Below are 15,259 nucleotides of genomic sequence, written 5' to 3' on the forward strand. Positions count from 1 at the left end.
GTATTGGTGTTTTTATATTTATTAGGGACTTTTAGCACATCGATTGTACTTGATTTCTTGGCAAAAGCTGGCAGAAAATCATGTTATTCAACATTTACCACTCAATTTTGGCTGTGTGGTTTTTTTTTGAGCTCCGGGAACTGTAAGAAAAGAGGCTTTGCAGTCATGAGTGACCTAAAAAGCCACAGACATCTCACTGAAAGAAGTGGATATAATAAGCTACTGGAGCAATCATATGAGTATTCAATTATATTTAGGGGGAGAAAATACATGCTTACCACCATGTGTTGTAGGATCTTGCAATAATCCTGATGGTCTTCTTGGAGGGAGATGGATTACAGATGCAGGTCAGTATGATATACAGTGAATATAATCATCTTTGCTTTTCAAATGAGTTATCTGCATACAAAGCATCTGCTCTGCAAATATTGTTTTAATAATCAAAGCCCTTTGCCTGAACTTCTCTATTCTTTATAACGCTAATAGTCAATAGGGGCTTTCTATAACTCTGCACAATGGATCCATCACACCAAACATGAAACTAGAAGTCATTTTGTGACATAGCAAAATTTGCTATATTACAAAATCACTTTTTGAACTATTTCTGATCTACTGTATTGCTAAATTCAAGGGCAGATCAGGAACACATCTGTCTCAATATTGGATTGATTGCAAAATGTATTTGCAGCTTCTGCTTTTGAGCCCCCTGAAATCATTATGTCAGCCCTGGCATGCTGCCTGGCCTGGGGCTGCCATTCGGCAGGGAGACAAGGAGGCGACCACCCACTTGGCCAGGGTCCTGCGCAGTGCGCTCGATTGTCCGGGGAAGCCGCAGACCCACCCGCTGCCGTCTTGATGCTTCGTAGGCGGTGGCATGGCCTCTGCACAGCTGAGAGGCTGCCGCGTACCGATGACGGCACTGGACCAATCGGCTAGACTGGGGGATGCTACTGCTGGCCTCTACCTTGTACTGATGGATGTGCCTGGAGGCTTTCTTGCGGGAACTGAAGGGCAACAACTTCCCTGCTCCGAGTAATCCCCTCCTCCCAGCAGACCAGGCAGGAAAGAAATGGGTTTTTTTTCCCCCTTGGATGTTACTTAGGTGTTTCAGTTTGGGGAAGAATGCATATTGGTTCCACAGTCATGGACACTTGCATGATTGTATATGTTTCTTTGCTTCCTATTAAAAGTCCTTTCTTTATCTGAAATAGATTGACAATTCTATTATTGGCATACATGAGGGGTGTCAAACTCGATTTCATTGAGGGCTGCATCAGGATTGTGTTTGACCTTGGGGGCTGGGTGGGTGTGGCCAGGGGTGGGCGTGGCCAGCTCGAAGTCACTCGTGTCAGGGGCGCCCATGGTGGCCCAAGCACTCTGCCAGTGAAAACAGAGCTCGGAAGGCTGTGATGGCCTCCTGCAACCTCTGCCAGCAAAAACGGAGCTTGGGAGGGCCGAACGTGGTTTTCGCTGTCAGAGGATTGCAGGTAACCGTTGCAGCCTCCTGAGCTCTGTTTTCACTGGCAGAGGCACCTTGGGCCGGTTGTTCACTGTTTTTAGGGCGGCCCTTTGGGCCAGATCTAAAACCCCATGGGCCACATTCGGCCCGCGGGCCTTAAATTTGACACCCCTGGCATACATGGACATCAGTCCTAGCATAGCAACTGCCTCATACAGTGACCTTTCACTGTTAAAACAGTATGAAAAAGTAACGTTGTGACTAATCCTCACATTTACAACCCCTGCAGATACGTAAAGCAACGGAAAGTTAAAGTAAGATGATAAGCACAGTCACAGTTTTCCTCAGAAACTGTTTTGCTTTACGACCAAGTTGCCAGTTCCAGTTGAAGTCATTAAAGAAGGATTAACAACCGTAAGATAATGTGAAACGTCAAATATATATATATATATATATATCTCACCATCTTATATCATAAACTGACCAATATCTTCCAGATGTCATAATCTGACCAATATGTATGTTACAGTATGTGTCTGTTCAAAATATATCATATAGTCCATTGTTGAGTTCCCAGACTTAAAAAACATAACATAGGATCTTGATGAACTTAAACATTGGGTTCTATCCAACACTATGCAGTTCAATGATGAGAAATGTAAGATTCTGCACTTAGGTATGAAAAACCAGATTCATAGGATTTGGCATCCAGTTGATCAGGGTTTAAACATGATCCAGAAATGTGCTGCAGTTGCCAATGCAAACTTTGTCTGCATCAACTGTCAAGATCATGGGAAAGGATAGTTCTCTTTTCAGGTCACATCTGGAATAGGGTGCCTCTTCTGGGCATCAGAATATAAGGAAGATTTAATTTTAATTTAATTTTAATTTTAATTTTTTGATTTATACGCTGCCCTTCTCCGGAGACTCAGGGCGGCTTACAGTGTGTTAAGCAATAGCCTTCATACTTTTGTATATTTTATACAAAGTCAGTTTATTGCCCCCACAAACTGGGTCCTCAATTTACCTACCTTAGAAAGGATGGAAGGCTGAGTCAACCTTGAGCCTGGCAAGATTCGAACTTACTTTAATTGCAGACAGCTGGTGTTAAATTACAGTGCCTTTGTCTGCAGAGCTATCCAGACTCTTCTGAGATGCTGAGGAACTGGAAAGAGTGCAGAGAAGAATGACAAAAGGCTTGCAAACTAAATTGTATAAAGAATGGTTAAAGGAACTGGTTATGTTTATCCTAAAGATGAGAGTTTAAGGAGGCTTCCAATATTTGTCACAGGGAAGAAAGTATGGACTTATTTTCCAGAATGCCAAACAGTTATATAGGAACCTATTCAGTACAATAGGTGAAAGCTTTATAGAGGGAAATTCACACTTGAAATAAAGAGGAATTTCCTCTCTGTAAGAGTTACATATTAAGCAGAAGAACAGGTTATGGCCGCTCCATCACTAGTGGTTTTCAAGACATTGGTCTAGTATAAGGATTCCTACCCTGGGTAAAGGGTTAGACTAGTAGACCTCTAACCCTTTCCAACCCTATAATTCTATGAATACAATTAGACCCATTTGGTCTCATCAGCTAAAGAAATAAACTGAGGGATTTTAATCAAGCATTTCTCAAACTGCAATTCAAAAAATGCATCAGAACCCAAAGAGGAAATAAGAGCACTGTACTTCAACAGCGCATGATTCGAGGAAAAGATACAGCTGCTAAAGAACTGCAAACAGAAGCTGTATTTGTACCCTCAGTCACTCTAAAGTACCTTTTTGGAACTGAATCCAACTGCATAGACTTGTCATCTGTTTTTCAACCTTGACCCCTTGAAAATGTCTGGACTTCGACTCCCAGAATTCTCCATACCAGCCAAGCTGGCTGGCTGGGGAATTCTGGGAAGTGAAGTCCACATATCTTCAAGTGACCAGGGTTAAGAATCGCCAATCTAAGATTACAGTTAAAGCCTTTTAATGGAACCAAGATTCATGATCAATACCTGTGTTGGGCAGCAACCTTTTGCTTTCACAGCCTTGCAGTTGTATACCCAGTCTTGAATCTTATTTTAAATAGCTACTAAACATCTGTAGTAGTCTGAGCTGCCATGAAGCACTAGGATAAACCTTTCTCTCTTATCTATTCTATCAAGATTGCTTCCGTCTTGAATAAATTCAACCAGCACATCAGAGGATTTATACTGCAGAGGTCAGGCTAGTAGAGTGGCTAAGGTGTTGGACTAGGAATGAGGAACCCCAAATGTAAGTCCAGCATCAGCCATAGAAACATATGTCTATGGAGATTCTCAGTCATCTGGGACATGGTTGTCCCAAAGGTACTTTTTCAAAAGGCAACTGGACTTACTTGTTTTTCTTTGAAGACTTTTCGCTTCTCATCCAAGTGGCCTCAACGACTCTCTAAAAGAACGCAAATGACCAGTTGCCCACAAGCAATATAAATCCTTCCATTCCCTGCCATCAAGTCAGAGCTGAAGAAGCTTCTTGGATGAGAAAAGAAATGTCTTCAAAGAAAAAGAAGTAAGTCCAGTTTCCTCTGGAAAAAGCACCTTTAGGACAACCATGGAAACATACAGGCTGATTTTGGTCCAGTTGCTATCTCCCAACATAATCCATCTCATGGGGTTGTGACCTGAGAGAACATTTTGTGAGAGGCAATGTTATATTATGTTAAGCTGACTTGAGTCTCTGGAGATATAGTGCAATATGAAATTGAAAAGTAAATACATAAAAATATGTTCGTGTTCCAAATAGATTACAGATAGTCCTTGATTTACCACCATTTGTTTAGTGATCATTCAAACTCACAAACAGCATGAAAAAAGTAACTTATGACCCTTTTTCGCATGACCTTTGCAGCATCCCTATGGTCACATGATCAAAATTCAGATGTTTGGCAACTGGCATGTATTTATGATGGTTGCAGTATCCTGTGTCATGTGATCACCTTTAGCCGACCTTCTGACAAGTAAAATAAATGAAAAAGCCAAATTCCCTTAACCACTGTGTTACTGACTTAACTACAGTGATTTGTGTAACAACTGTGGCAAGAAAGGTGATAAAATGGGACAAAACTTACTTAACTGTCTTGCTTAGAAACAGAAATGTTGTGCTCAATTGTGTCGTAAATCGAGGGCTACCTGTAATAACCCTGCTCATCTTTACATTGAACTAGTTGACTTTGTGCAATGAACAGACATAAATCTGACATCAGAGATAGCAATATTTAGGGGAAAAAATAGGAGAAACATATCAGATTCCAGATGCCATCTCTCAGATCAAGGTGGCCCTTCTTAAACAGAACTACCATAAAGACTAATCTATTGGGAAACAGTTGTATTTATCTCACAGGAATTAAATCGACCAGAATTTCTCTTCACGGTACAATTTGGTTCAATACTGCACTGAATCATGCTTAGCCACACTTCACTGAATAAATATTTTACAAATCACAATAACCGAGTCTATACAACTATTGAAGCCAAACAAGGCCACCTACAGCATCTTATCAAATTGAGGAAATCTAACCTCTACGGGTTGCTCAGCTCCATAATGCAAGGATGTCACACTTACAAATGTCTTGCCTCTTATCAGTCAACAAGTCACATTTCTTCTGACCTCTGTTTTATAACTCTCCCGTTCCCTGCACAACAATGTCTACACATACATAAGATAGTCCTCAGTAGACTGATAGCACCTTTTCTGAATAATAACACTTCAATAAAAATGTTATTAAAAGGCATAAGCTTTTCACCAGCTGCAGCTCTTTTCATCTGATGCACAGAATGGCTAGACTGGTATAGCATTTAAATTGGTGTGAGGCATTGGGGAAGGGAAGGAAGACAGGCTGTTTATACAGGTATGGATTATATGCGAAACAGGTGGCTATGGACAGTCCTCGGCTTACCACAATTGGGACCAGAATTTCAGTTGCTAAGCAAGGTGGTTATATGAATTGTGCCTGATTTTAGAACTTCTTTGCCATGGTTGTTAAGCAAATCATTGCAATTGTTAAGTGGGTCCATTTTCCTGAATTGACTTTGCTTGTCGGAAGCCAGCTGGGAACGTCACAAATCATGATCACGTGACCCTGGGATGCTGCAACCATTGTAAATGCATGCTGGTTGCCAAGCCCTGAATTTTGATCATGTCCGAGTAACGCATCCATTGAAAGCAGAACTCCGAGGCAGGTAGATTCCTCAAAGAACATGTTTATTGGATACATCATATCGGCACAGCCGGTGAAAACCAACTCTAAAAATTCCCCCAGTTTTCACCTAATTAAAAGAGTAACACTCCGCTCTCCTGGGTGTCATCAGTCACATTGTCCAATGAATATAGCTGGCAGGCTCCTCTCCTGCTTCACCAGCCACCTGTTACGATGACCTTGGTTCCCACAGGAAAACTTTTTATTATGACTGTTAGCTGGGCTATCTACTTCCCCCCTCCCCCTTGGAGGCAACTGTGAGGCAGCACAAGATTCAGCCAGGTTCTCTTCAGAGTTGACACATGTCACCATAAGGAAGCTGTGAGAGTTGTAAGTGTGAGTACCTGTTGTAAATCCATTTTTTTCAGTGCTGTTGTAACTTTGAATTCACTCAATGAAGAGTTGCAAAATCAAGGACTACCTGTAGTCTCTTATTAATTAGCTATTGCAATGTACTAAGTGTCTGCAGATTGCCTAAAATCTTTTGCTGTCGGTTAAGTTCAGTAATTTCTTGTTCAGCTGTTAGGAAGCAAATTGTGATTCTCCCTCCCAAAAGGTTATCTATAAGATAATGGTGAGGCTTAAGATGCCACAAGATTGCTTGCTGGTTTGGCTGCAGTTCCCTCCCCCAGCGCCCCCTCTGGATCTTAGATCAAGCAGAGAAGTCAAAAGTAGTGCAGGAAGTTGTTGACAGGCAGGCACTTATGCCTATAGACTTGGTATTCTGTGTACCTGGTACTTTCAAAACTAAAGTAACAGTTCAACTTCCCCTTAAATTATTTTACTCTCTGATAGCAGGTGAGGCTCCCTTTGGGAATGGAAACTCAAAGGGTAAAATTTTCTTGCCATTAAGATGTGGGGCAGGAAGGATTAATTAGCTAATGATAGTAATTGGATGGAGAAATGTAGCTGTTGAGTGGGCTGCAAGTGTCTGTGTGTATGTGACTGTTTACAAACCACAGTACTAACACCTCCCGCCTACGAAACATTTAACAGACAGAGAAAACATCTGCAGCCTTGAAAAGGGGAAATTCCAGATGCAGCATTTATGACATCATGGGTGGGAGGAAATTATTCTCCAGGCATCCCCTTATCTGGGTATAGCACCAGCAGATCCTATCTCACAAGAAAGAAGGAAACCAAGGTTAGCTATGTTATTAAAAAAATCATCTCCACTGTGGGGGTGGGAAGGGAAAATAAGCAGTCTGACCTCAAATGAAGCCTAACTATTTCAGTTACAACTCGACTGAGTTGTCACCAGTCTCATGGAAGCCAATTTTGTCTCTTGAGACTTGTGGGATTACCTCAACAGAGTTAAGAAATATCACCGACTATAAATAATCACTTCAGCAGTCTCAGCAATGAAATGCACTGAGTTAAACAACAACAAATAACCACTCCAGACAAGCAGAAGAATTGTAAGCAGAGCCAGCTTGGTTTCTCTAGAGAAGGCTCAGGGTCGCAGCCATGCTAGCTAGTCATCTTTCAGTTTAGGTATTTAGGAACAATTGTGAAATTATACTTTCCCCTTTCTTCTCTCCCTAAATTAAAACAAGACAAGTCTTCATACCAGAAGTTGCCTCCAGAATTGCCTCCAACAGTGGAGGTTTTTAAGAAGACATTGGATAACCATTTGTCTGAAATAGTATAGCATTTCCTGCTTGAGAAGGCAGTTAGCCTAGAAGACTTCCAAGGTCCCTTCCAATTGTTATTCTGTTACCAGCAATGGTGGAATTCAATTTTTTTAATACTGGCTCTGTGGGCGTGGCTTGGTGGGTGTGGTGTGGCTTGGTGGGTGTGGCAGGGGAAGGATACTGCAAAATCTCCATTCCCATCCCACTCCTGGGGGAAGGATATTGCAAAATCTCCATCCCCACCCTATTCTGGGGCCAGCCAGAGGTGGGTTTTGCCAGTTCTCCAAACTACTCAAAATTTTCGCTACCGGTTCTCCAGGTGGGCTATTTTCAAGGCAGATCCATCCTTCAATGTGTCGCAACTTTTCCAGTGAATGCAATACATTATTAGAAGCTCTGTCATAGTTGAACGTATTGAAGAATCTTATAAGGAAATACCTCTGAAAAGATGAGTCAATGAGTAATGTGTTGTCTAGTATTAGTTAATAATGTTGTCACTTATAGAACCTCCTGTTATGTATTTTTTTAATCTGGTACTGACAGTTAATTTAAGGATATAACACCCAACAGCTAAGTGGACTCTGGCCTTCCACCAGGTGCCAGCTAGGAATGCTGAGAAAGACACGTACAATACCTTTACTTTTATTTACTTTATTTTGACTTTATATACCACCCTACTCCCGAAGGACTCAGGGCGGTGGACAGCCAAAAGATAAAACACACATACCGATAGAATACCAAGAAGGAGGGCCAACCCCATCTGCTTGTGGCTCACCTGGTGCATGGTTCTTTTTTTCCTACCTCTCTTCCTTAGCAACAGGTATAGACAAGTACACAAGCAGCCTTGTCCTAGCTCTGGGCTTAATTTTCTGCCAAGAAGGAAACCCTGTGGAGGAAATAAACAAATAACAGGGATGGGTGTAACTTCTGCCTGAGCCAAAGAGTGAGCAGGGTCTGTGGAATGCATTTGTTTAGAGACCTATGTGGGCCAAATTGTCACAAGCACCTATTCCCATTCCAATACGGGTAGTCCTTGACTTACAATCATTCGTTTAGTGACTGTGTGAAGTTACAACCGCACTGAGAAAAGTGACTTACGGTCGTTTTCATACTTACAACCGTTGCAGCATCCCATGGTCACTTGATAAAAATTTGGACACTTGGCAACTGACTCATATTTACGACGGTTGCAGTGTCCAGGGGTCACATGATCCCCTTTTGTGACCTTCTGGCAAGCAAAGTTAATACAAAAGCCAGATTCACTTAACAATCTTGTTACTAACTTAGTAAGGTCGTAAAATGGGGCAAAACTCACTTAACAACTATCTCAGCAACCGAAATGTTGGGCTCAATTGCAGTCATAAGACGAGGACTACCCGTACCCCTTTAAGGACCAGGCGGCCACTAAATGCCCAACTGCTTCTGTTCTGTCCTAATACAAGAGGAGTATTAGAGGAGCCGGCAGTTTCCATAACCAAATTATAGGCATAATGTACAAGGCTCACAAATTTACAGCACTGCAGGAATGATGAAAACTGTAAAATAGAATGTGAGATTTCAGGAAATCAAATTATTTTCTTTCAGCCTTTCTATAGTTATTTATAGAAAATAATCATCAGTGTAAAATCAGTCTGTAGGTGACAAGACCATTGAAGGCATAGGTATAAAGATTGGATTGGACTGGACTGGACTGGACTGGACTGGACTGGAATAGATAGATAGATAGATAGATAGATAGATAGATAGATAGATAGATAGATAGATAGGATATTATTCACTGTATGAGTTGGGTACAATCCTAATTTTTCAAGGACAGTTCTTACTTGATGTGTTAACAATCCAGTTTTGTGTCAGACTAATTTATATAGCTAATCACCGTCAAAGTGAGATGTTAAAAATATACAAAGTGTGAGTTTTTGGAATAAGCTCCTAATTATATACTTAAATCCATCCTAAGAAACTGCTTAGGTTTATGTGTTGTGCTAAAGCATGATTTCTTTCAACTATTATTTGTTGTGGAACCCTGCCATTGGGGAGATTCACCATGGTAAATGCTTACCATGGCCCTCTTTAACTGATGCAGTTCAGATATATTGGGACTGCAAATCCCTAGTCACTCCTATGCTGGCCAGAAATTCTGGGGTTAGCAGTTCCAACATGTCTGGAGGGCAACGAAGTACAGGAAATCTGGCTTATAACATGATATAGGTGCACACACCCAGTAACGTTCTTCAGTGCACTTGAAGGAAGTTAAGTAAGAAAAGCATGAGTTTTTTAAAATGGTGTGCTATTTAATATGTACCATCCTGAACAGATATGGTGTGTCCTTGTGTGCGTGGTTGATAGATAGATAGATGAATACCCATAAAACAAAAGTGCCACAAAATGTTTAAGCATGAAGGGCTTTGCCTGGTGTCCCAGCTTGCAAATCTGCATTCTTTCAGGATACGGCTCCCTTTCATCTAACTTTCTTAAAACAGACAACCAGAGTTGGCTTGTTCTTTTTTTCGTCTCCAATACTGACCCTTTTGTTTTCAGTGGCTTAATTTTGACTACTGTATAGAGTCTTTATTATGTAGTGGAGGGGTCCCCAACGCCCGAGCCACAGCCCACTATTAAGCAGTGGTTTATTTGGAACCAGGCCGTGTGAGCAGCGGGCCGGTGCACAAGTGCATGCACGCAGTTCAACTTGTGCAAGCAATGAGCCAGTGCATGTGCACATGCGCACGCAGCTCAACTTGTGCAACTTCTGCATACACATATGCATGCCTGCTGGCCTGCTGCTTGCGCAAGTTGAGCTGCAGAGGCATGTGTGCTGGCCAGTTCCCTCTCCCCCCACCACCATACCCAGGCCACCAAGCTGCAAAGATTGGGGATCCCTGATGTATTGTACAAGTTTGTTTAGGCAGAGCATACATAGTTAAGTGTTTGAGGTGGAAATGATCTCAGTGAGTTTAATAATAGCTGGCTAATTGTTTTTAATTGCTGGTGAGATTTGGTAGGTCTTTCGTTTATATATTAAGGACAAGGTATTTTCAAACAGCTTCTGGAAACACAATAATTTAATTAAGATTATTCAAGATTGATTTTTTTTCCCTGATACTATCCAAATAGGAAGCCAATTTGGGTCTGATAAAATAATATTCAATTGTACCTTCTAGAGTCTGGTGCATCCTATGCAGGTAGTCCTTGACTTATGACCACAAGCAGGCCCAAAATGTCCATTGCTAAGTGAGGCAGTTGTTAAGTGCATTTTGCCCCATTTTAGACCTTTTCTTGCCACAGTTGTTAAGTGAATCACTGTAGTTGTTAAGTTGGTTAACACAGTTGTTGAGTGAATCTGGCTTCCCTGTTGACTTTGCTTATCAGGTTGCAAAATGAGATCACTTGATCCTGGGACGCTGCAATTGCCATAAACAAGATGCCTCTGAATTTTTGAACATGTGATCATGGGCATGCCGCAATGGACGTAAGTGTGATAAATAGTCATAAGTCACTTTTTTCATTGGAGTTGTAACTTCAATCACTGAACAAATGATTGCAAGTTGAGGAGTACCTGTATGTTGCCCATCTGCCTGTAAGAGAATAACAGAATAACAAGAGTCCTTGGAGGGACCTTGGAGATCTTCTAGTCCAACAAGCTGCACAAGCAGGAGACCTTATACCATTCTGGACAAATGGTTCTCCAATCTCTTCTTAAAAACCTCTGGTGATTGAGCACCCACAACTTCTGGAGGCAACCTGTTCCACTGATTAATTGTTCTCACTGTCAGGAAATTGCTCCTTAGTTTTAAGTTGCTTTTCTCCTTGATTAGTTTCCATCCATTGCTTCTTGTCTTGCCTTCTGGTGATTTGGAAAATAGGTTGATCTCTTCTTCTTTTTAGTAGCCAATCAAATATTTGAACACTGCTATCTTGTCACCCCAGTCCTTCTTTTCACTAGATTAGACATACCGAATTCCTGCAACTATTTTTGGTATGTTTTAATCTCCAGCCCCCTAATCATCTTTGTTGCTCTTCTCTGCACTCTTTCCAGAGTCTCAACATCTTTTTAATATTGTGATGACCAAAACTGGATGTAATATTCCAAGTGTAGTCTTACTAAGCCATTATAAAGCAGTGCTAACACTTCACGTGATCTTGAGTCTGTCCCTCTATTAATGCAGCCTAGGAATCCATTGGCTTTTTTGGCAGCATATTATTGATTCAGTTAACTAATTGCCCACTAGGACTCCAAGATTCCTTTCACAAGTACTGCTATTGAGCCAGGTTCCACCTATTCTATACTTGTACATTTGATTTTTCTTGCCTACATTTGATTTTCTTACTTTCCTCACTACTGAATTTCATTTTTTAGATAGGACCCAGTGTCCAAGTCTGTTGAGAACCTTCTGGATCTTCGCCTATCTTCTGGGGTGTTAGCTGTTCCTGCCAGTTTGGTGTCATCTGCAAATTTGATGAGTTCCCCTTCTATTCCCTCATCTAAGTCATTTATGAAGGTATTGAAGAGTACTGGGCCCAAGACAGAACCTTGGGGTATCCTGCTGCCTTCTACCTTCCACGTAGAAGTAGTTCCATTAAGGACTACATGTTGAGCGTGGTTGGTCAGCTTGTTAGGAATCCATCTGTTGGTGATGCTGTCTGTCCCACATTTTTCTAACTTACTAAGAAATTGGTTGTGGTGTACTTTGTCAAATGCCTTACTGAAATCCAAGTATACTATATCCACAGCATTTCACTGGTCCACAAATTTAGTCACATTGTCAAAGAATGAAATACGGTTTGCCTTGCATGAACTGTTTTTGACAAACCCATGTTGGCTTCTGGTTATAATTTTGCTTGCTTCTGGATGTTCCACAGATCTATTGCTTGATTTCTCTTTTCCAGGTATTGATGTCAGGCTGATTGGTCTGTAATTTCCCGAGTTCATTTTTTAAAGAGGCAACCCTGAGAAGACACAACAGTCACATTTTGGGCCCAAGATAATAGTTTGGAAAATCACCAAGTTGGGATGCTCCTTTCCTCTCAGAATATTGCGTATAACTTCCCCCCTCTCTTTTGTTCTTACCATCCCTATGAACAACTGACCTGCCTAAGTCTGGATGGGAAATTAAACAACTGAGCTACCTAAAGTCTGGATGGGAAAAGACTGCAAACAAACCGGGGGCGAGGCAATAATATTGAATCCGCAGGGAGAGCGTCCAGGAATCATCTCCTCCGTCCCACAAACCTTGCTCTTAAGCGGTAGGTATGGTTTAAAACCCTGGCGCTTCTTTCAATTCAAATCCCACTCTTGGGATGGCCCCTTCCCTTCCTTGAAAACAGCGGCTGCGGTCTCCGGGACCGAGAGGTGCACGCTGAAGGTATCTAACTGCAGAGGCGAGGCGAGAGGGAACTCCTTCGTGCTGATGTCAGGCGTGGCGTAGAGACTGGCTCGGCAGAGGGTGTGATTGCGTTTGGCTGAGCTTCACACAGCCCTCTATCTTCTCCGGCTAACTTCCCGGCGCTGAGGCGGGTTGCGGGGACAAGGTACTGTGCGGACCCTCCCGCTCGCTTTCTCGCTCTCTCTCTCTCTCTCTCTCTCCCCCCCCCCCTCGCCTTGCTCGTTCGCTCGCGGACGAAGGCTGCGGGCGCGCGCCGAAGGAAAGCCGTCCAACCCGGAGTACTCGTCGGGGGCGGGAAAATGGGGGTCGAGGGAGAGGGCGAAGTTGGAGAAGATGCAAAGCGCGGGCGTTTTCGGGACCGGCCGGGTCGCCTTTTGGCGGCAAAAGGACTTCTTGAGGCAAGACGTTCCAGCCCCAGATTGCCCTGTGTGGGCTGTCACTGAAATAGTTGCGAGGGGCTGGAAGGAAACCTGTGCAAAGGGTGTGAGGGGCTAATTTGCCCTTCCCGCTTCCAACTCTTTTTCGCTCGCCCGCCGGTCTTTCAGGAGGGAGGGAGGGAGGGAGGGATCGTGGCAGCGTGTGTGTGTGTGTGTGTGTGTGTGTGAGTGAGTGACTTCCGAGAGATGGCAATCTGGGAAGGGTTTTTATTTTAAAAAAAGGGTTTCCTTAAAGTATGTACGATAGGCAGGTCCTTGAGGAAGCAAACGGACGGCTTCTTATTTTAGCCGTGAGGGAGAGAGGGAGGGAGGGAGCGAGAAAAAGAAAGAGAACTTTGTATGCTGAGAGAAAGAGACACAGAGAGAGGGAGAAGAAAAAAAGATGGGTATAGAAACTGCAGGGTACCGTCTCGGGTGATTCACCTCGGACTGCCTTGCAAAAATGGCACGCAGTGTTGCCCCAAGAAACCGTGCGAGCGCAAACTTTCTTCGCTTTTCAACCGCTCCTCCCCGCCCTTTTAAGAGGAAGGAAAACTATTTTAATCCAGGCTTGTGGTGGGTTGGGTGCTTTTCAACGTGGCCGTTGCCCTGCTGGTGTCAGCGGGTGCTTCTTTGAAGGCTCTGCGGCTTTTATCTGACCCCGGGGAAGGCCTGCTTGGCTTCATTTCCTGTGAGTAAGTGGGCGTTGATTATTTGGATTTATTGAGGATAACATGGCACAGTGTTGCATGCCTCAGTTTAGTAGCGTAAGTATGGAACACGATTCTGTGCTGAGGATCTGAGCATGCTTGTGCTCTTTCCACTTGGCTGTATCTGTCTCTGCAATGCAGGAGATAATTACTCCCAATTAACGCCTAGGTAGTTTATATATATATATATATATAAAAAAAACACAACACCAACGCACAATTGGAAGAGGTGCTTGGTATTTTTTCAACTTAAATAACGGTGAAGTCCCTTCCTAGAGATAAGAAGATAAGTGATGCCCTGCTTGGTCCAGATGGATTCCTAACCCATCTTGTGCTGGAGTCTGGTCTCACAGTGGCCAACCAGCTGCCCACAGAAGCCCATTAGTCTCCAAGCAGATGGCCTTCAGAGGCAGCCCCATTAAAGTTAATAGCCCTTGATCGCCATGAATTGGTCCAACTGTTTTTTTTTTAAGCAAGCCAAATAAATTTGTCACCAGCACTACATCTCTTGACTCTGCATACAATAAAGACTGAGAAAAAAAACAGCCTTTTTTCTTTAGTCCTTATTGTATGCAGAGTCAAAACAGTAAGATTTATTCCATAGTCCACACTACAGAAGCGTCAAGATTTTTCTCTAGTTTCCTTCCTGAAGACTCTTAAATGAAATGTGGAAATGTTGTAAGAGACAGCAGTTTTTGAGTAACTAGCGTGCATTACTCGACTATAGCCTTTCTGCCAGTCTAAATGATAGACAGCAGTTGAGTTTCAATGTACACCTCCGCTCAGGCATTGGAGGATTCCCTCTACCCCTCCTCACCAGAAAGCTTTAGGAGGAATTTGGGAATTTGTAACAGAAGGAGCCTTATTCTTTGAGCACTGAGTGAAAAGGCCATTTATATCAGTTAGGTGGCAGAAAATTTTAAGGTTTAATTAGCATGAGCCTCCTCAGTCATCTTTGCCACCTGTGTTTGGCAAAGGAAGATTTTTTTGTGTAGACTATAGCAAGCTTAATAAGAAAACAACCAAACAGTTCTCTTGTGCTTTGCACTGATGACCTGCTGGAGCAATTTCAGACAGCAAATACATTTGAGTTGGCCAAAGGATACTGACAAAGATCCTTGTCAGAAAGTGGTATGAAGAAGCCAGCCTACATCATGCACCATAAATTGTATAAATTTAAAATTTTCATGCTTGGTCTTTCCTAAAACTGATTCCTGAGCTGCTCAAGGATTTCAATGACTTTCTTTTTCAAACCAGCCTTGATTCCTGGCAACTGCCTGGACAGATTCCTACAGTTTTCTTGGCAAGATTTCAGAATGACAAGATGCCACTGTACTCTTTCCTATGGCAGAGAAAGTGTGACTGGTTCAAGGTCACCCATCTGGCTTCGTGCCTAAGGTGGTACTAGAATTCACAGTCTCCCAGTTTCTA

At 42.6% G+C, this 15,259-nt stretch overlaps 1 protein-coding gene across 2 annotated transcripts in view; it reads left to right on the forward strand.

The window, feature by feature from the left end:
* Positions 1–12,205: 12,205 nt before the first annotated feature.
* The window catches only part of DGKA (diacylglycerol kinase alpha), a 92,446-nt gene continuing 89,392 nt past the window's right edge, over positions 12,206–15,259 (forward strand). Inside the window, exon 1 of one of the 2 annotated variants that reach the window (XM_087888769.1) lies at positions 12,206–12,562. In XM_087888769.1, the coding sequence (XP_087744895.1) occupies positions 12,457–12,562 (106 nt within the window). In that variant the 5' untranslated portion in view covers positions 12,206–12,456. Of the gene's footprint in view, positions 12,563–12,693; positions 12,848–15,259 lie in introns of those variants that run through there. The other variant, XM_034412586.3, reaches the window with a different exon arrangement.

This window comes from Pantherophis guttatus, chromosome 2, assembly GCF_059756535.1.
Source record: "Pantherophis guttatus breed Tessera chromosome 2, ASM5975653v1, whole genome shotgun sequence".
Classification (NCBI taxonomy): Eukaryota; Metazoa; Chordata; class Lepidosauria; order Squamata; family Colubridae; genus Pantherophis; species Pantherophis guttatus.